This window comes from Ovis canadensis, chromosome 2, assembly GCF_042477335.2.
Source record: "Ovis canadensis isolate MfBH-ARS-UI-01 breed Bighorn chromosome 2, ARS-UI_OviCan_v2, whole genome shotgun sequence".
Lineage (NCBI taxonomy): Eukaryota > Metazoa > Chordata > Mammalia > Artiodactyla > Bovidae > Ovis > Ovis canadensis.
Genome location: NC_091246.1, coordinates 253204051 through 253226022, shown reverse-complemented (window position 1 = coordinate 253226022; position 21972 = coordinate 253204051). Strand labels below are relative to the sequence as shown.

The 21972-nt window shown below is 56.8% G+C and overlaps 1 protein-coding gene across 4 annotated transcripts in view; it reads left to right on the top strand.

The window, feature by feature from the left end:
- The window catches only part of PAX7 (paired box 7), a 107535-nt gene extending 86583 nt beyond the window's left edge, over positions 1–20952 (top strand). For 3 of the 4 annotated variants that reach the window (XM_069575132.1, XM_069575130.1, XM_069575134.1), the window contains exons 8-9: positions 9890–10136; positions 17009–20942. In XM_069575132.1, coding sequence (XP_069431233.1) covers positions 9890–10136; positions 17009–17124 — 363 coding nt within the window. In that variant the 3' untranslated portion in view covers positions 17125–20942. Of the gene's footprint in view, positions 1–9889; positions 10137–17008 lie in introns of all 4 variants that reach the window. The other variant, XM_069575133.1, reaches the window with a different exon arrangement.
- The last annotated feature ends 1020 nt before the right edge of the window (positions 20953–21972 follow it).

Here is a 21972-nt window from a genome sequence, read left to right as displayed (position 1 = left end):
CCCCCCCCCAGCTCAGCCAATTAGGCCCCGGACACCTGGAGCCGCTGACAAACTGCTTCTGTCTCTTGCTCTCTGTCTCTCATTAGGGCCGCTGAGCAGGGGAGGGGAGGGGGAGGAGATGGCATCCTTCATGCTTAGTAAGGCCAGATACATTAATTACAAAACGGCCATTTGCCGCGTGAAAGTGTGCTAATTAAATTTATGCAATCATTATCTTTAAATAGTCATATCTTTCCCGGCGATCGGCCCCTTCCTTCTCCAACCCTGCCGCCGCTCGGAGCGGACTTGCGCTAATCCCGGCCCCCCATTATCGCACCATCGGAGACTTCGTCTGAACCCTCCGCACCCGCTCGGCTCCAGCACCCGCCGGGTCCCGGGGCCGGAGCACGGGGCCTGCACACCCATCCTGGCACCGAGCGCCTTCAGGCTGGGGCCAACCCGGAGTCCACCGAGGGAGAGGGAAGCCCAAGCCGGCCCTCCCCCACCGGTATTTCTAGATGTTTCCAGAGATACAGTTTGACATCTTATTGACCAGACACTGGAAATGTGTGTGAGAGAGAGCACCTTGGCTTCTTGGAAGACATTCTGTGCACCCCACCCACTTTATATGTGCACCCTCATTTTCTAAATGCACCCCCATTTCTACATACACCCCCATGTTCTAGACAGCTTTTAGCTAAGCCTTCAGGACCCCTGAGGTGAAGAGGGGGCTCTGACACCCACAGAGCTGAGGGGAGGGGAGGGACCTTCCCTTCCTTTTCATCCATCCAGTCTATGCCAGGCCTTGTGCTGGGGATAAACAGAAGAGTCACACAGTCACAGGTGTGAGTTCATGCTCACACACATTCGCACACATAGGCCTCTCGCAGCACTCACACGAGCTCACAAGCACACGCACAGAACTCACACCCGCGCATGCACTCTCACGTGCACACGTGTGCACATAGCGGCACTCACACGTGCACGCCGTATGCCCACGCACCGTATGCCCACGACTCACAGACACACGCAAGCACCGGCTGGACACCCGCAGTGCGATGGGCAGTGGGGAGAGGGCGCTCATTGCGCCTCTAGCAGCTCTTGGGCAGACCCAGGGGCAAGGTCGCTCTTTGGCCAGGGCAGAAAGGGGGACCCCAGTCGGGCTGAAAATCTTCTCTCAGAGAGGCCCATTTTTGGCTTCCCCTGTCTGCATGTCCCCCTCCACACACCAGGAGGCTCTTACAGGAGGTCTTGGCTGAGTCCTCGCTCTGCAGAAATTACCCTCCCTGCTTTCCTCTCCAATCAAACAGAGCCTGTCTCCTGAAGTCTTTTCGGGCGCCCTGTGTTGAACTGGGCTTCCCTGACAGCTCAGTTGGTAAAGGATCCGCCTGCAATGTGGGACACCTCGGTTCTGTCCCTGGGTCGGGAAGATCCCCTGGAGAAGGACTAGAGTACCCACTCCAGTATTCTGGCCTGGAGAATCCCATGGACAGTCCATGGGGTCACAAAGGGTCGGACAGGACCGAGCGACTTTCACTTACGTTGAGCTACCCCATGGAGTGGAGAGAGAAGCCGGTGGGCTCTGGGGGCGGGGCCGGAGGGGGCAGTTCTCCTGAGTGCGCCGGGAGCCTCTGAGGCCTCCAGGCCCCAGGGGGCACCCTCAGAGAGGCCACCGAGGGGGGCAGGCTGGACACGTGCCCAGACACGTGGGCAGCATCCGCAGCAGCACTCACATGTAAGACTCACTCATGGTGCTCACTCACGTGCACACAAGTACTTTCACACGAGACTCACATGAGCTCACACACAGAACTCACGTGCACGCACTGCCACACACTGTCACGTAGTTTCATAGAATACTGCATGCACGACACACATGCACACGGAATGCCCACGCGTGTGCCCACGGACTCACAGACACACATGCAAAATTCAAATATACGTACACACAGCCCTTCATGTGAACGTGCGTATGTGCCTTCCCGCACTGCCCTCAAACATGCAGTATCCCCATATGGGCCCGTGTAGCACACACGCACACACACGGAGTTAAGAATGACCCAGAACCATCTATGGTAAACGACAACCACGGCCAGCACAGGGCTAGAGGACCGGACTAGAAGTCAGGGGTCAAGTGTTCTTGCCCCAGTGCTGTCGCTCATCCCCTAGGTTATTCTGGTTGAGATCCTCCTGAGCCTCAGTTTCCTCATCTGAGAAATGGGGTTAATAGTTTCATAGAATAGTTCTGAGGCTTACAGGGAGATGGCTTTGGGAACCGTAGTGTTCTATGCTTGTGCAAGAGAATGGCCTCGCTGGAGGGCTGGGTAGGGACAAGTGAGAGGGGCACCGGAGTCAGGGGCAGGGGAGGGGTGCTTGCCGGGGTACCAGCTCTCCTGGGTGGGGGCAGGGGGACTGCTGTGTGAGTTGTGTCTGGTGGAGGGGGTGGCGGGCTAGGGCCATGAAGCAGAGATGGAAGGAAACGAAAGGCGGGCGGGGGACAGGGAGACCTGCAGGAAATCTTGTTTGGAAGCTCAAAGTCAGCACCCGAAGCCCATTACCGCTGTCCACAGGGGGCAGGGAGCGGGGAGGGCCCCGATCCTCTTAGCAAGAACTGAGCGCCAGAGAGGGGGGAGCGGCGGGGGGCGGCAGCCCGGGTGGGTGATTTCTCGCTTGCACTAATCCCAGCATGGAGCTGGGGACGGGTGGCCGGACGGGCGGGGCGCATCTGTGATGTGTGTCTGCGCGTCCATGGGAGTGGTGGGGGGTGAATGGAGGCACAGAAGCTGGCCTTAGTGAGCTGGCGGGGGTGGGCAGGGGTGAACGTGGGCACAGAAGCTGGCCTTAGTGAGCTGGCGGGGGTGGGCAGGGCTGAACGTGGGCACAGAAGCTGGCCTTAGTGAGCTGGCGGGGGTGGGCAGGGGTGAATGTAGGCACGGAAGCTGGCCTTAGTGAGCTGGCGGGGGTGGGCAGGGGTGAATGGAGGCACGGAAGCTGGCCTTAGTGAGCTGGCGGTCATGGAGTTGAGAGGCTGCAGTGTGCACGAATGTGTTCAGGCCTGTTAGCCCGTGCGCATCCGTGCAGCGTGTGGATGGCGTGGGGGCAGGCCGTTGCTCACGCGTGTCCTCTGTGTGTCCGTGTTGGCCCGTCTGTGTAATGCCGTGCCTGTCTCAGTGTGAGCGTCTGTGTGTGCTCTGTGTGTGAGCCCATGATTTCACCCACGTGAGTGCGGATGTGTAGTCACGTTGTGTGTGTAGCAATAATACTGATGATCTGAGAGTGGTGATTCTCAAACTTGGCAGCTTTAGAATCACCTGGGCAATGAGCTTTTGAAAATCTCGATTCCCAGACCCTCGGGTCAACTATTCAGCGTCTCTGAGCCAGGGGGCCCCATCTCTGGGCTGCGGACTGGTACCTCCCGTCAGGTCAGTGGAGGCATTGGTTTAGAAATGAAGTGCACAGTAAATGCAAAAGCGCTTGAATCATCCTGAAACCACCCGCCCCTTCCTGGTCTGTGGGAAAATTCCTTCCATGGAACTGGTCCCTGGTCCCAAAGAGGTTGGGGACCGCAGCTGTAAGGGACAGGGTGCTGGCATCAGTGTTCTAGAAGACTCTGCAGGCGTTTGCACTGGGTGGCCCAGGCAGAGAAGCAGCTATCTCAGCAGACAAGGCCTCGTAGGGCCACCCTGTGCCTGCCGCCCGGCCTTCAGCCTGCCCCTGTGGGGTCTAGCGGGACGCGGGGATGGACTCGGGGCCCTGCGGGATCAGGGCAGGCCGTGAGCCGGGCTTCCCCACCTCGGCCCCAGGCTTGGGCAGTTTTGGGCCCCAAGAGACAGCCTTCATGTCATGCAGACAGAAACTGCATTGCTTCCCCGGCAGGCTGAGCCCTCACCTTCTCTCCTCGACCAGAGGGAGAGGCTGCCCCCTAAACACGCCCCTCGCAGCTCCTGTGAAAGTCAGAGGGATGAGTTAGTAAGAGGGTAGGCCAGGCAGAGGTCTAGTCGCTTCTGAGACTTGGAGACAGAAGTGTTCAGTGTGCCAAGACAGCTGGTCATTTGGGGCCAGAAGGAGTGGCTGTCATGGGCCCTGGGACTGGCTACCCTGCCGCTCATTGGCTGTGACACTTTGCGTGAGTGCAAGCCGCCGAGCCTGTTGGAGCCTCAGTTTCCCACCTCTGAAGCTGAGGCCCGTCTCCAGGGTGCCTCCCGGCTGTCCTGTGTGTATTTGGGGGCATCTACATGCACGCGTGTTGTGTACAAGTGCACTGATGAGCCTAAGAAAGGCGGAAGGGCACACGCGAGGTTCATCAAGCCGGTTTATTGGGCTTTTGATGAAAGGCTTCTTGGCAATCTGGAGAAGAGGCATTTTGAGCTGCCTCAGCTTCTGGGATTCAGGTGTGTGTCCCTGTGAACGGTGTGTGTGTTGTGCAGGTACGTGAGTTCTGGCCCTTGCTAGTTCTCCACTGGGACTTTGAGATTCGCCATCACTGTCTACAAGTGAGCAGGTTCAAGGACCCTTGGGGACCAAGGCTGGCCATGAACTGCCCTCCCCAGCCCAGACCATCCCCCGGAGCGGGTGTGGCCTTTCCTTAGGCAAGAAAGGCCCATCTTGCTCCTTTCCAGAGTGCAAGCAGAGTGACGCTTCATTCAGAAAGCACCCGCTGGCTGCCATGCGCCATGGGGCAGAAGAGAGACAAAAGACAGGGTCCCTGACAGCGAGGAGTTCCTGGATCTGCCCTCTCTCAAGCCATGGCACACGTAATCCAGTTGGAAGTTGCGGGGAGAGGGAGAGGTGGGGGAGAGCTTGCATTTACGAAGAATCAGTAACGTGCCAGGCACTGGCTGAAGCATCCTATGTGAGTTTACTCATTTAATCCTTCCAATAACCCTATAGGTAGCAACAGTTATTATCGCTCCCATTATACAGATGAGAAAACTGAGGTACGGAAGGTTACAGAAATTGCCCAGTGTCAGAACTAGTCAGTGGCAGAGTGTGAATGCTCATGCAGACATCCTGGCCTCCCAGCGCTGCAAGGAGACCCCTCAGAGCCCTGACTGGCCAAGTGCCCTCGGTGAAACTGTTGTTGACCAGGGCCTTGGGCCTCAGGGTCTCCTGGCGTGGAGGAGGTGGGGCTCTTGACCTACTGCCTGGTTGCTGGTCCTGTGGTCCTTGGCGTTATTCCAGCCCCAGTCTCACCTTGAGGTCCGCCTTCCTGCCCACATGCGTCTCGGCCCCTGCCCCTCCCTGCCCGCTTGCATCCCGCCACAGCCCCCACTCGCCCACCCCAAGCCGGGCCATGGAGGGCCCACGATGGTGATCGCCCTTCTAATTGCAGCCTCACTCCCAAAGCCACGTTCGGTTATCACAGAGGGTGCAGATCTCACAGCTCAGCCTCACCGGTCCCAGGCCCTCGGGGCCAGCTCAGGAACGGAGGGAATTAATTACATTTTCCCATCCCCTTCTTTTAAAGTAGGGGAGCGCCGGCAGGTCCCTGGGGAGGGGGCGGTGAGCAAAGGATGTGGAAGGGGGGCTGCTGCTGGGTTCCCGTGGCCCCCACCCCCCAAAACCTACAAGCCTCTCCCCAGCGGGCGGAAGGTGGGGGCGCGGGGAGGTGAGGCCGGACCCTCATTGATTTAGTCCAGTGGAGGCTGGGACTGATTTAGAGGAGAGGGAGACCAAGGGGGCGAGGGGCGGGGGGTGGGGAGGAAGGGTCGGCTGCCACTCAGCCTGATGGACAGCCCAGAGATCGGCCTTCAGATAAAACCTTACAGATGTGGAGGTCGGTATTGATTTTGAGTTAGTAACGGTAAGGTACCAAGAAGTAATACATTAGTGAAAGCAAGGTCACTGGGAAAAAAGTAAAACCCACTGGGGGAGAGGCCATAGCATTCTTGAGGGGGGTGATTACCGCATCAGATCAGGACTTCCTCAAGTTCAAAAGTTTGCAGGCCCCAGACCTCTGGCTGGGCCCCTAACTGTGGGCCAATGCTTCCTGCTTCCCTGGGCGAAGGGGGACCCGTGGGGGTCTGTGAGCCTGCCCGAGGCTGGCGAGGGCCCTGTAGGTCTGTGGAGCTCTGCCCTGCGGGGCTGCCACGGGCCTCTCTCCCCATGCTGTCTGGCTCAGCTTGCTGTGGGGAGGGATCATAGCGAGGGGTAGGGAGACATGGCTTCAAGTCCCAGCTCTGCCACTTCCTGACGGTGCAATCTCAGGCACTCCTTTTCACGTCCCTGTGCCTTGATTTCCCCATCTGCAGAATGGGGGTAAAACAGCTCATTTGCCGGAAAAGTCATTCCATGCTCCAGCTCTCTTTAGAGGGGTCTGACCCCATCAGCTTGGACGTGCTCATGCCTTGAGATAGGAGGCTGGATGCAGGTGAAGCCCTCTGATCCCCAGACTTCCGGGCACCCTGGAAGAGAGCAAGCAGATGCTGCACAGCCCCCATTCACACCCAGCCCAGATGTGGACCCGATTTGACGTTGCAGGGCAAATCCCACCGAACAAATCCCAGTACAGGGAAAGCTCCCTGGGCCTGAGCGGATTCTGAGCTGTATCTTAACGGCCCACGGTCCAAGCCCCCCAGGCCACTGGGCACCACACGAACCCCTTCTCACAGAGCATTCCAGGAAGGCTAGCATCGACCTCCTTGCTGTGTCTCAGACCTGCTGGGCGTGTTCCAGCCTTTGCACCCGCTGCCTCTTCTGCCCAGACACCTCTCTGTTCTGTCTTCTGCTGGCCGACTCTCTCTGGTCTTGCTAGTGAGGTCTCCCCTCACTACTCCACATGCTGTGTCTTTCTTCCACTGCACTTATCAGTATTGGAAATTATATGGTTTGTTTCCATCTTCCTGCACTTGACTGGCTGGCAGCTCCTGGAGGTCATGCAGCTGTTACTCTTCATTACTGTGTTTCAATACCTGGTGCAGTGTCTGGCACATATTAGGTGCTTAATAAATATTTGTTAAGTGAACATGCATGTATTTGACAGGATCTTCTGAGCTTATAGTTTGTAGGAGGTACAGTGTAGCCACCGGGGCTGCAGTGATGGATGAAACACAATTCCATTCTGCCCTCAGAGAGCTCATAGCTGAGCCCTGTCTCCAGCCTGGCATATAGTAACGCTCTGTGAAGTGTCATGAATGAGTAAGTGAATGAAGGAAGCAAGGATGTCTTTAGGAAACACTGTGTGGTTTGGGACAGCTGGGACATAAAGTGCGAGGTAGGAAGGAGGGGGGATTTGGGACAGGCAAGTGGAGGTCCAGTCACACGGAGCTTTGCCCTGTCCATCTGGGAGGTTCCAGAGAGCCGCTGATAATTCTTGAGCAACGTAGTCAGATTTGTTGGGTGGCTATTGCCTTGCAGGATGAGTATGGATCTGTACACACCTTCCAGCCTGTCCTCTGAAGCATCCTTCCTCTCTCCCCAAATACCTCCCGACTTGTCTCCTCCATCCCATCCTTGCTGGGCCTGGCATCTTGGTGATACGTAAAGAGAAGGATTATATCAGAGGCTCATCAGAACTGACAAACTCTTACGAGAGGGTTCCCACCCCACAACGATCCTTTCGAAGAAAGGGAAATGGGACCTGTGTGTTTTCCCTGAGCCCCTGAGTTTGTTCTTGAGGCCAGGGCTCCTTGAAGGAGGAGCAGGGTTAGTGTTTATATGGGGTAGACAATGGGAGGGAGGGTGATTTTCTTAATTCGGATGGAAGCGAGATCTAGATCAGGAAACTGACAGGCAACCTAGAAGAGAATCGGGGCTCCTAACCCCAGGGCAGTGTTAGACTCCTGAGTGTCCCCCGCCCCCGCAGATCCACCAAACACACACACCCAGCAACTTCCTCAGGCCCAGGACCCCGCCGCAACAGTCAGGAAAGAGCAAACCCAGCTCCGCCTGTGTTTCCGCCATCCCACTGGGCTGACACCCTGCAAAGTCCCACCCAAAGCTCACCAGCTGCGGTGGAGACAAAGTCCAGCCCCAGCAGACCTGGTGTCCTTGACTTCGGCTCTGGGGGTGGGGTGAGGAAAGAAAGGACAGAGGGCTTGAGAGAAAGGCTGAGAGGCGCCTGCTGGGTGCATTGCGGGAAGAGTCAGGGGAGGCTGTGCTTGCAGTATTCTTGAGGAGCCAGGCCCCTCGTGGGCCTGGGATCCCACCCCACACCCCCAGGGAACCCCCACCTGGAGTGAGAACCCCCTTCATGGTCACGTGTCTAAAACCCGTCCTTGAGAGTCAGACTTGACATCATCAGGCTAGAGGGGTCAGGCCCTGGCACCCCCGCTGTGAGATCTGGGGAAGACGCAGCTCTGGGTGGGCCTCGGTTTCTTCATCTGAGAAATGGGCGTCATGACTCCGCCCCACACGTCTCTGGAGGGCTCTGCACTGGCAGTCACACCGAGTCCGTTGCTAAGAGGAGGGAAAGAGAAGGAGGACCAGAGGACCTGGGGCCGCTGATGCCTGAGCACGTCCCGCGTGCAGAGCCCGTCCCGGCCTGCCGGCCCCGCTCTGAGGATAGAGGTGGTCGTAGGGGTTAAGGGCTAGCATGTGCAGGAGCTCAGGGTCTGACCCTGGCCTGAGGATTCCACATCGGTGCCTCCTGCCTGGAGCAGGGATGAGTCAGACCCGAGAAGGGGAAAGTTTTCACAAGGCGTCCAGTCGGCCAAAACTTCATCGCTCCAATGTGCAGAGTCCGTTTTCTCCCCAGGGGGCGGGTGGGCTCGTCAGAAAGCGCACCACGCGCCCAGCATGGGTGGCAGTGTGGCTCTTCGGCTCCGTGCAGAGCAGGCTGTCAGCAAGGCGGGCCTCGCCGGCGCCCGGGGTCTCCCTCCCATGAATGGTGGCATCACCAGGAGGTCACCAGGGTACCCGGCAGGCCAAGTCCACAGGACTGCTCCTCCCTCCCCTCCCCATCCTCTCTGGATTGGCCAGGTCACCCCTGACCCCTCCCCTCCCCTCCCCTCCCTCCAAGAGCTGGACCCCCGGGATGCCCGAGTGCCCTCCTGCAGGCACCCACAGCCCCCTCTGTCATGCCCCTCGTCACTCCAGATTCTGGTGGTCTGCCGCTACTTGCCACCCGCCCCAGACCCAGACCCTCTCCCTGGGCCAAGGTCAGGAACCAGGGCTCTTCCTCCTCTGAAGTCCCGGGGCCTGGCCTGAGGCTTGGAGCCATAGTCATCATCCGTGTGTGTTTGTTGAATGAATAAGTGAGCACACCAATGAACCAAAACCAAGTTCTTTCAGCTGAGTTTCTAGAGACGAGCCCCACCACGTGAACTGGGCTTGCCATCACCCACAGTGACTTCCTGTCTGCCAAACCGTGCCAAGCGGAGAAGGGGGTGATGGTCACAGACGTCTGTGAAAGCACTTGGAGCACCGGCCGTGTAGGGGCAGAAGCTCAAAGTCGAGAGTGTAGTAGGCATAGCACAGGACTGGGGGTGACGCCAGACAGATCCAGAGTGTTTAACCGTTGTGTCGGAAGATAGGGGCATCCTAGTCTGATGGGGAGGCGCAGTTCCTGGGGGAGCTCCCTGTCTGATGGAAGAGACACAGTTAGCTGTTCCATTCATTCACTGATGCACACGTGTATTCCTGCATTCAGCAGACAAGCACAAGGTGCCCCTCAGGCCCCGGGAACAGAGAGGGAGACTGGGCCTGCCCTGCCTTCAAAGCTCTCAGTGCAGGGACGCTCCCAGGGCCGGGACTTAACCAGACAAACCCCCAACCATCTTCCCCACAAAGGCAAGTAAGCCAGGTAAACGGAGGATCGCAAGGCTGCAGGGCCCTCAAGGGAGACACTCCAGCGAAGGTCTGTCCAAGGCCAGCCCGGCGTCGCCCCTGCACCCTGCTTGCCTCTGCGGGGTCCCCCGGGGGCCCCACACGCCTGCCCTGCCTGCCCTGCCTTGACGCTCTCTCCCCACAGGTGATGAGCATCCTGAGCAACCCCAGCGCGGTGCCGCCGCAGCCCCAGGCTGACTTCTCCATCTCGCCGCTACACGGCGGCCTGGACTCCGCCACCTCCATTACGGCCAGCTGCAGCCAGCGGGCGGACTCCATCAAGCCGGGAGACAGCCTGCCCACCTCGCAGTCGTACTGCCCGCCCACCTACAGCGCCACCGGCTACAGCGTGGACCCCGTGGCTGGCTACCAGTACGGCCAGTACGGCCAGAGTGAGTGCCTGGTGCCCCAGGTGTCCCCTCCTCTCCCTGTCCCAACACCACCCCACCCCCCCGCCACAAGGACCTCCCACTTGCTTGTAGAGAACTGTGAGGGGGTGTTGGGTGGGGGTGCCCATTGCACAGGTGAGGAAACTGAGGTCCAGAAAGGCAGAACTGCCGTCCTGACCTGATACAGCCCTGGACCCCTGCACTCACACTCCTCTTGTCTTGGAGCCTGGCTGTCCGTAGAAACATGATACGGGCCACCGGTATCGTTTAAAACTTCCTCCTAGCCACCTTTTACAAGGCGGATGAGTTTACTGACATTTCTTAGGGAACCCGGGATATCTTAAAAAGATGATCATTTCGATACGCAATCCACATGACGTGATGACAAGACATTTTCACATTCTTTTTTTCATAGACTGTTTTTGAAATCCAGAGTGTTTTCCTTCAGTTACTAAGTTTTCACTGGAACTATGAGATCTGCCTTTGTTTCCTGAAATTTACAACTGGAGGAAGTAGATTTACACACTCAAGTTGTTTCAAATATTTTGAAAAATTTCTCAGTCACTGTGAATGTGATCGTGATAGTCGCTCAGTCGTGTCCGAGTCTTTGAGACTCAGGGACGGTGGCCTGTCAGGCTCGTCTGTCTGTGGAATTCTCCAGACAGGAATACTGGAGTGAGTAGGCATTGCCTTCTCCAAGGGATCTTCCCAACCACTAAATTAAAGCAAATTAGAGGTTTTAAATCTAAGAGAAAATCAGATTGGAAGGTGACTGCAGCTCCCCGCTTGCAGCAGGCACATGCCGAGTGCTGGGGAGCCAGGGGACAGACCGTGCCCCTTTCTCCTTCTCCCCCACACCCCCAGGGCAGAGCTGTGTCTCAAGCCCTCTCCCCCACGCCACCCCAGCTTTGGTTTCCGCAGACCGTGAGGTGGTCTCTGGTGCCCACCCCTAGCGCCACGCTCTTGGCCTCTGGTCTGGAGCAGAGGCGGTGGGCCCTCAGACTGGGCCGCCACCTCCAGCTGCCAGGTGGGCCCGGTGGCCGTGGAGCCATTCCCGACAGCCGGGGTTGGGGGGGGGGCTGAGGTCACACGGCCCCCAGCCCGGCCCCCGGCAAAGGCGTCACCTGCTGGTGTCAAACTCATCAGAAGGGCGTGCGGCAGCAGGGTGTGACCTCCCGGCCCGGGGCCCTCTCTGCCCCTCCGCAGCCCTGGCCTGGCCCCTGACCTCTGCTTCCTGACCCACCCCCGCCCCCACCCCCGGCACAGCCTCGCCTCCACGGCTAAATGCGGGCCAGCTGTGCCGGCCTCCACCTCCCAGCTGTGTTCATGGCCTCCTCCCTCTGGGGGCGTGTGTTCACGTACGTGTGTCTAGGTGAGCGCGAGTGTCCATGTCAAGAGTACCTCGCGGTCTGTGTCTGTGTGTGTGTGTGTGTTGGCACACCCGTGTCAGTACACACATCTGTGTCTAGGTGAGCATGCGTGTATATGTGGATCCATGAGTGTGTGAGTGACAGTGTATCTGTGCACACGACACTTTACATGTGTGAGTGTGAATGAGCATATTGTGTGCACGTGGGTTTGTATGTGAACACATGTACACATTTGGTCATGTGAGTATATGTGGCCATAACATACACGTGTGTGTTGAAACGTGCATTCAGGCGTGATCATGTGGCTCGGTGTATGTGTGGCTGCCTGTGTGTGTGACCTGCTGTGCTATGTGGAGTGTGCATGTGTGTAAACATGGACTATGTGTGGCTGTGTGTACATGCATAGACATGTGTTTGCCATGTGCGTATGCTGGAGTGAGCGTGTGTTTGGAGTCCATGTGTGTGCAGAGTATACTTACAGGTATGGATATGCTTGAGCGTGGGTATAGGTGTAGCTGTGTGTACTGGTATCCAGGTGTGCATCTGGGTGTGAGCTCATGATGTGTGTGTGAGTGTGTCTGTGTGAGTGTGTGCATGCGCCTGCGAGTCTGAGAGCTGGGCGTGCACGCGGGCAGGGCCCCAGCCTGCGTTCCCGGGCACGGAGCAGGACACACGTGCTCTTGATAAAGAGTTCAGCGGGCTCCAGCGGCAGCCGCAGCCCCGGCCCGAGGCAGGCGTTAGTCACACCCGGAGCCCGTGCCCGACTCCAGGGGTGCCTGCCCAGCTCGGAAATAAAATTACCCCTAAGTCAGCATGGGGGCCACGAGGGAGGGGGGATCAAAAGGGAAAGGGCCCGGGAGGCGAGAAGGGTATTTTGTTCCCCTTCGCTGGGGAAGAGCTGGCCCCGGTTTCCTCCCTGCCCCGCTCCTCACCCCCCACACCTCCTCACTCTTCCGACCTCCAGCTCCGCCCCCCAGTCATCCCCCTCCAGCCCCACCCTGCCTCCCTTGGCTCCGCCAGGGGCTGCTCAGAGCTCCTCCTGGGCCACCTCCTCCAGCCCTTCCCCAGGGGTACCCCAGCTCAGACCCCACTCTCCTCCACCCAGCCCACGGAGGTGAGATCCTCTCCTCCACCCAGCCCACAGAGGTGAGATCCTCTCCTCCACCCAGCCCACAGAGGTGAGATCCTCTCCTCCACCCAGCCCACAGAGGCTCCCGGGGCACACTAGGAGAGGACTGAAGGAGAGTTTGCCCCGCCACCACCCTGATGTGGGCAAGTCACCCGCCTCTCTGAGCCTCAGTTTTGCCATCTGTGAAATGGGGGCCCAGGGATTCGATTCCATTGTCTCGATGTTTTCCCATGGTACCACCCCCCTCGGCTGTGACGTCCTGAGACAGCCCAGGGACACACGTGGGGTTCCCACTGACCACCTCCCCATGTCCACGGGCAGCTGAATTCACCATAGTCCGTGTGTGACAGCCTCATGCTCTAAGCTATGCTGTGTGTGCCCAGGGCACCTGGCATCTGCCCACACCTGTGCTGTGTGTGAGTTAGCCCGCCGGGCACTGGGTGAGGTGCGTGTTCGTCATCTCGTGTAATCCTCAAAAACCCCAGGTTACAGATGCTAAGGCTCAGAGAGGCCGGGAACTTTCCCCACGGTCCCACGGAAAGTGGAGTCTCCGAACTTCAAACCTAGATCTCTTTCGAGTCAAACCACAAACTTTGCAAGATGCTGAGGGATGACGGACGCCAGCCCTGGGTGTGGAGTCCTGTTCACAAGCTCACACTCATCTGTGTGTGGGCAGAGGCTTACTCCTCTGTGAATATTCACTACTCTGTGTCTATACCGGCTCCAGGGGGTCACTTTACAACACGCCCGTGTGTAAAGGAAGAAGTGATCACTTCTTGAGTGGGTCTGGCACCCCGTCCTCACCGCCACCCGGTGCAGGGGACTGGGTTATTCCCTCTGCGCAGATGAGGAAAGGGGGTCCCAGAGAGGTTGGCTGGGACCAGCAGACAGTACCTGTCCGGGCGCACAGGGCCACCCCTTTGACCGTGGGGAGCCTCCCTTTCAGGTGTGCCTGGGCCGGGTGGACCAAACCCCAAAGCAGGAGAGTGAGCCGCCTCGCCTCGGTCCTCTCCTCTTCCCAGGGACGCCGTCACACCCTCCCCCGCTGCTCCCTGCTGCCATCCGTCCGTCCGTCTGTCTCTCCCTGTCCCTAAAGGGGGTGGGGGCAGGGGGCAGGGGGCAGGGACAGGGCGCACGGCAGATTAATATGGCCCTGGTGTTCCCAGAGGCCAGGGCCGTACTAATGATGGGGCTGATAGAACGCAGAAGTGTGAAAAGAATTTTAATAGATCTGACAAGTCCAATAAGAATTTGTGTCTAGAAGGGTCCTCCTCTGGGGCCGCTGGCTGACGAGACGCTGACGGCTGAGATTTGTTTACTGGTTGGCATCGCCACCACCTCTCCTGCCAACTCCTGATTAATCTAATTTGAGACGTTGAGAGCCCAGGCTCGGGCACGAGGCAGAGGAGGGGAGGCTCAGAGAGACAGAGAGACAGGAAGGGCCACTGACAGGCTGTAATGAGAAATGTCACAGCCCTGCCCTCGCGGGACCCCGGCCCCACCCCAGGGAGAGGCAGGCTCTGCGGGATGACGGGTGCCCTTGAAGCTGGCTGAGTCGTCAGTAAAGTTCGGTGTTTCTTGGTGTTTCCTTGGTCGTCTTGACAACAGGGCCTGGGGAAGTCCCTACAGCGTGCAGGGCCATGGCTGGTGACAGGGAGAGACTAAAGGGGAAGGGACAGAGTGACCAGAGGCGCAAGCAGAGTAAAGTCAGGCTCCTCCAGCCCACATGTGCCTCTGGGCCGGTGGCTCTTCCTGAGCCTCAGCCTCCACATCTGTAAAGTGGGAACAGCTGTAGCCTAAAGCATGGGGCAGCTGAAGGAATTAGATGAGATATCGTCTGCCTGGCACTTGGCAGTTCCCATCATTGTTATCCAAAGCCAGACCTTTCTGCCACTCCTGCAGGAAGAGCTGGCCCTTAGACAAACCCCTTACCTTGCCTGGAGTAGAGAAGGGGGCCATTCCAGGCTTCGGGATGTAGGGAGCTCCATACACTCTCAAGTGCTGTGTGGGGACCCGAGATGATTCTGCAAGAGGTGGAGCTGGCAGGGGTGGTTAGCAGCTAACATCAGACTGCCTGCATTTGAATTACGGCTCCACAATTTAAGAACGCTGGGATCTTTCAAGTTATGCAACCTCTCAGGGCAGGGCCTCAGTTTTGTCATCCGTGAAATGGGGATGGTAATAATCCCAGCCTCACAGAGGTATTGGGGCAATTAAGTGAGATGGTGCACGTAAAATGCTTAGAGTGGGACTGGCATAGAGTCAGCTCTGGGGAAACATCAGCTCTTCCCTGCCCCCCACTTCCTGTTACCACTCTGACAACGTGGCCTCCTCTTGGGCGAGACCTGAAACCCAGATAAGACAGACCCCACGTAGTAGAGACGGTGTGGTCACAGCTGCTGGGTCCCCCTGAGACCAGAGATGGGAGGTTTTCTCACCCTCCCCCAGAGTAAGGGCTGGACCCTAGGCAAGGGTAAGGTGGGCCACCACCACTCTGCCCCACCAGCTAGGAGCCTGGAGGCTGAGTAACCTTACAGGCAGCACCTGGGGGCTCAGCATGGGAAGCTGAGGGACGTGGAGTCCAGGCCTCCAGTAAGACCCAGGGCATGTGTATATCCTTTAGGGATCCAGGGAGCCCCCTGTGCCAGGCATCTCAAAGCACATTGTCTCATTTGGTCCTTAAAACAGCCCTTGAGGAGGCTGGAATTTGTCCTCCCCATTTTACAGACAAGGAGGCAGGGCTGGAGAGACAGAGTGTTTTGCCCAAAGCCACGTGAGCAGGAGGTAGTCAGGAGGCTGAGTCGCCCAGTTCACCGTCCCTTTCCTTCTTTTCCCATCAAAGGGCATGCCTTCTTACTGCGCCTCAGCCCTCCGAGCCCTCGTCCCTGCGACTCCCCATGCACCAGGCGTGGGGCTGACTGGCCGCTGCATGTACATGTGCTCATCTAATCACAATACCCTTTCAACCCAGGTGCTAGTATCATCCTACAGCGGAACTGAGGCTTGGAAAGGTGACATGGTATGTCCCCAGATCACGCACTGAACGTTGACAGGTGCAGAGTTTGAATGTAGGGCATTTGAGCCCCTAGGCAGTAGGGCCTCCTGGAATTCAGTTACTGATACAGCCCATCTCAGCTCCCTATTTTCCCTCCGGCCACGCCGTCACCTCCCGGCTCCACCCACCCACCCTAGGCAGGGGCCCCCCAACTCTGGGAAGGCATGGAGAGTGTTACCGGGCCCCTCAGTGGGCAGGGGACAGTGAAGGGAGAGCCCTCTCTCCAGCTTCCTCTCACCTCCAGATCGGAGGGTTCCCAGAAGGTAGGATAGGCCAGAGCTGCAAATTCTGGCTTGGGAGGCAGCCTGTCTGTGCCTCAAGGGGCCTCGGTCACATGGCAGGCAAATCGCGTCCAGGATGGTTTCGGCTGCAGCCCCAGGCAGGCACAATGAGGAGAGTCGGCCCAGAACACCAGCGGGCCACCTGCACACACCCAATGCATGAGCCCGGCTGAGGTGGCACTCAGCTGTGCAGTCACCTGTGTTCCCAGCGCTCACCTCACGCAGGTGCACACACCTCACCCAGGTCTGTGCACACATACAAGCACAAGCATTGTTCGTGTCCATCACTCCATCACAGAGAGTCTTGTTCCCACGGTTCACACACACGTGAATAGATGCCCTCAGACTCTCATCCCTCTCTTCCGGGTGACCAGAACTGGCAAGGCTGCAGGTCTCATTTCCCTGCATTACAGGCTCCTGGCCCTTCCTCCTGCAGGGACCCCTCAGCTCCCTGGCAAAAGCTCCCTTCGTTTTTGAGTAAGAGATCTTGCTCTGCCTCAGCTGTGAGCTGGGCTTAGGATCCAGAAAACGCAGAAGGACCTTGCCCCCACTACTACCTGGCCCCCAGGGGACTCGCCAGATGTGCCTCAGAACAGGGATGGGTAGAGGCGTGTTGGGGAAAGGGACAGTTCTTTGCTAGACAATGGGATACCCTAGGTATTTTCCTACAGAGCCCATAGGGGAGCTGGGTAAACAATGTGGGAAGCAAATATTTGCTGAATGATCGGAAAGGAAGTGAGAGAAAGAATCTTATGAATAAATTGATGGATAGGTGGGTGGATGGATGAACAGGTGGATAAACAGACAAAAAGTGGATGGGCAGATTGATGGTGAATGGATGGACAACAGATAGATGGATAAAGATATGGTTGTGGATGGATGGATGGAAGAAGAGATGGGTAGATACAGAGAAGGATGGATGGGTGAATTGATAAATGGATGGATGGATGGATATATGGATGGATGAATAGATGTAGGACAGATTGAATTAACAGGCAAAAAGAATGTGAATTTCTAGAAGTCTCTCTTTTTTTCCCCAGCTGCTGTTGATTACCTGGCCAAAAATGTGAGCCTGTCCACACAGCGTCGCATGAAGCTCGGGGAGCACTCGGCTGTGCTGGGACTCCTGCCTGTGGAAACTGGCCAGGCTTACTAGGGCCCCTGGGGCGCCTTGCCCCAGCCTGAGTCCCAGCCTAACCCTTACTGATCCCTGAGCCTCCCATCCTCAGTCCCTCCATCGCCCTGGGGTCCCTGGAGCCCAGGGAAGGAGCCAATTCCCTTCCTGTGGCCAGCCCTCTGGAGACAGGCAGCCTGCCCACCGTTCATCTCTGGTTAGGGACCTGGAGTGACCCCCTTGGAGTCTGCCCCTTCACTCTCCCCACTGGAGGGCCTCTGGTCAGCCTGCCCTCTTGCCCCAGCCAAATTCTGACATGGCCTCTGCCATCTCAGACCCAGAGATCCCAGCTCACCCTGAACAGAGCACCTTGGGCAACCAAAGGAAGATGCTGTCTGGGATGAGGTCCAGGAGCCCTTTGACCGCAGTGCCCATGAGTCCCCTGCACAGAGGTGGAGCCCAGAGGGCTGATCTCGGTGGAAGTGCTGGGAGTCAGCCCTCCTGGTGGGTCTCTGGCTCAGGGCCTGAACCACAGCTCCTCCTCCTCAGCAAAGGAGGGGGGACCTTGGCCCTGGGGTGCTCCCAGGAATCACCCATGAATTCTGAGGTCTTCAGGACCTCTCCACATACCTCTGCTGGGTGGAGGGGGAAATCTAGCCCAAGCAAGGGGATTGGGAGGACCAGGAAGAAGCTTAGCCAGGGGGCAGGGCCACATGGGTGGGGCTTGTTGGCAGTGGGCTGGTCCAGGATACCAGGACCCAGGCCGGATATTCAGAAGCAGCTTTAGGCTCTAACACTGAAGCCCAGGTTCCAACCTTGCCCATCCCAGGTGGGGTCTGGGGAGCACACAGACCCTCCAGTTTTCTCATTTGCTGAATCAGATGATGGGGGAGGAGACCAAGTCTTGAGAACATGTGAATGATGAGGCAGACTCAGAGGAGGTTTCGTAACCGGGGTTACTCTGTTTGTGGGCAGCAAACCTTTGCTGCCAAAGGCTTCAGCGGTCTGCCTTCAAGTCCACAGCCCATGGAGCTTCGATTTCTCACAAAGCCTCCTTCAGAGACCTGGGCCCATCCCCTGAATGCCCTGCCCTCTAGGAAGGGCGCCTCCACCTGCTCTGGAAAAGGGTTCTTGGGTCATCAGGGACTGCTTGCCCCGCAGACAAGACCAGAGTCCCTCTGGCATTGGGGGGGGGGGCGGCGGGAAGGGCATGTCCCTGTCCCACCCAGACTGGCATCTTTCAGTTCTCAGCTGAGATGGCTCTGTCTTCTGATCCAGCACCCCTGGGCGTGGAGATGTGGCCAGTCTTTGAGCCACGGCCCCTGGGAGAGAGGGGCACCAAAGGTTCTGGAGAAGAAGGCAAGGTCGTCTTCCGTGGCCATTCTAGTGGCTCTCCCCAGCTGCCTTCTCTTTACACGGTGAGACCTTTAGGGAGTGGCTCAGGCCCCTGACTACGGCCTCCCTTGTAACTCTCCCCTTTACCCTTGATCAAAATTCTATTCATCTCCATCTCCATCATCATAATCTACACGTGGATCACCTGCATCAAGTCCCGCTGGGTCAGAGGCGCTGGAGACAGGAGCCACAGCGCTGACTCTGCGCAGACCGGACCAAGCTGCTTGGCCCCTCCTGGGCACCTGGCACCACCTCCTTGCTCAACTCATGCCTCGCCCTCAGCTCACAGGACATTCCCAGAGGGACAGGCTGCCGCTTTGGGGATCAACCTGAGCGCCTCCCTTCTGGGGAGCCGGGTTAGCAAGATACTAGGACAGTTCCCTGCATGGACGTCACCTCTGTGATGAATGCTCTCACCTGCTTCCCAGCTTCAGACTCAATAGTCTCAGGCCTGACCTGGACCACGACCAAGGTGACCTGGATCTCTGGTTTTCGAGGAGCCTATGATTAACTGGGGACAAACAGACTCTTTGGTAGCAGTGGACACCCAGACATGGGTGGCCCATCAAGTTCAGCCAAAGTTTCCATGGGAGCATCCAAGGCAGGAGACTTTGGGCTCTTCAAGCTCTGGACAAAAAGGAAGGGTGTGTGTTGTCTGTTGGTGACCCGGTCCGTGTTTTTGTAGCTATCATAGCCAGGAAGCAGTTCTTCCTTAAGCTGAACTACAGTCTTCATCCACATTCCTTGAATGGTCAGCCTTTCCCTCTGGAAGCCGGTCTCAGCCATCCTCTGCATCTCCTTACACCTTAGGTTTTCCAGGAGCAGCAGGGATCTCAGGCTGGTGACATCAAAACCACCCAACTCTGTGCCCCCACCCCCAGAAGTGACATTCCAATGCTAGGACCAATCCCAAATATCTGCCTGCAATGGCAAAATAGGTGTAAACCAAATGATTTCTCCTTAAGTCCATCTTCTTTGGAGTTCTCCCAAGCGACCGTCTTGGTAGAAAGTGGGACTTATTCCCCCAGGGTCCCCACCCTCCTCAGAAAGAAACCCTGACCCTAACAGGTTTTTTCCTAAAACCTAGTATATTAATGTGTCTAACCAACTCAGTCTGTAAAATTCCGTCTGGTGTTGGCAGCTTGCAGCTTCACCAGCAAGATGATACTGGATAAGAATTAGAAAGCTTCCAACTCTTGAGGGTTGACCACAGGCTGAGAAAGAAGGTCTGAATCCCAGTGGCGAGGCTGGCCCAGAAACAATCCCGCTCTAGCCCTGTAAATAGCGTCCATAGCAAAATAAAACATGCTTCCTCCAACTTCTCACAAGTAGCTATTGGTCCTACCTATGGGGGCCCCTCTTCTGAACTCATTGTACATTAGTTGGAAACGTGGTGATGTGCTGTTCGTTTATAGGGAGTTGACTTTTATAAATATATATATAAATACTAAAAAAAGAAGAAGGAGCAAAAACCCCCACAGTGCGTGTCGTGCTAGCGCCAGGGACCATCTGTAGGGACATATCTGCATACCGTGTGTTTCGGATTATACATTCCGGGCTCTGTTGGGTTCTTTCATTTTTATTGCTTCGTTTTTCACTTGGTATTTCTCTCTTGCTATGAAAAAAAAAAAGTGATGTGTAAGAACCAAGCTATGTTTTATTTTTCACTCGTATGTTTTCCTTGATTTATATTTGCCATTCTTTTGCCAGAGGAACGTGAAGGAGGAGAGAGATGGGGGGCATGAAAGAGAAGGAGGGAATAATCGAGAGAGGTTTGCCCAGAAGGAACACGAGAAGGTCAGATTTTCCATCTGGTCCACCACCGGATGGGACAAGGCAGATTCATGATGCTGATCACCCCACTGAAATCCTGTGTTGTTGGACAGGGAGTGGGCAATGCGTTCAGAGGTGTGGATCCAGGAACTTGGGAAGCCCCTCAGTGGCCCCCAAAACTCATGATGCTCTGGGGCCTCTCTCGGGTTGGTGCTCCCCTCAAGGCCCCCAGCGTGCCCTTCACTGTGGGATGCTTTCTGAGGCCGACTGACCTTCTCCTTCCCCTCCCACAGAGGCACCACACCCGAGGCCAAATGGGGGTCCTCCAGCCACCATCCTCAAATGCTCAGAGACATCTGCTTATCGATAAGGCCAATCCCAACCCGGGAACTATCTGCATAGTGCTCTAGATCATCCCTTCTTCCTAGCGATGGCAACTTGGTTGCTTCCGTGTGTGACTCACAGCCACTTTCCTCCATGTGGGAGCGAGTGTGTGTGCATGAGCGTGTGAGTGGGGTGTCCGCGTGGGCGCGAAGGTGTGTGTTTAAGTATAATCGCACCATAATTTATTCAGCTATCTGGAGTAGTAGATTAGAAAGAGAAACTGGCATTTGCTTTAACTACCTGCTTGTAAGCGCTTCCTCTGTAACTCAGGCGTCTAACTGTTAAATATACATTAAAAAGAAATTAAAAGCATCTCCAGGATTCTGTGTACTCAATTGATCTCCATGTGGGACTGCCCTTAAATGGGACTGAGGAGCAGACAAGAAGACCTTTGACCTAATCTGGAGAGTGTGTGTCGAGGGGTAGGAACTCCATTTCTCTGGCGCCCCCCGGGCCTCCCAGGGCTCAGCAGATGCTGGACACACAGCGAAAGCTTCAGCAATGTTTCTTCAGTGGACACACCTCTCTGGTGAAGCCTCAGTTCTCTTCACCAGGATTTTCCTGCCACTAAACATAGAACCCTCTGTGGCCTCTCCTTGTATCAATAGACAGAATTTGCACGGTGGGAGAGAGCTCACAAGTTTACTTATTGTCTTTCAAGCAGAGCCTGATATGAGAGGGTTGCCGGCAGGTGAATTATTGGAGAGCCTTCAAGAGAAATCCTTGAGGGCAGTGGTCCCCAACCGTTTTGGCCCCAGAGACTGATGTCGTGGAAGGCGATTTTTCCACGGGGGACTGAGCCAGGGGTAATGGTTTCAGGATGATTCAAGCATATTACATTTGTTGTGTACTTTATTTCTGTTATTATTATATAAGCTGCACCTCAAATCACCAGCCGTTAGACCCAGGCAGTTGGGGAGCCCTGCTTAAGGGAGTGAAAGGAGAAGGATGGGGCAGGGGAGGGAGCTGGGCAAAGGGGAGGTTTTACCTGGAGTCTCGGCCCAACCTGGTCTGGCAGAGAGCTCTGGACTGAGAATCGGAGAACAGAGTCAGCCTCACCTTGAGATCAGGGGATATTTGCTGCACAGATCAGTCATTCACTGGCTGCTGGCTGTGCCTGGGGACGGGATGGAATGGGCGGCTAAAGGGTTTGTGTGGCCAAGCACCTTGGGTTATCGCGGCCCCTGTGGGCTGAAGGCAGTTTTCCAGAGAAAGGAATGGCAGTGAGCCCTCAGCAGCAACTCTCATCAGTTAGGGGGCGGGGGCGCCGGCCCCGTCAAAGGGCCTCTGGGCAAGGACTAGCACCATCGACTCCACATACTCCTCTGGCACTAAACC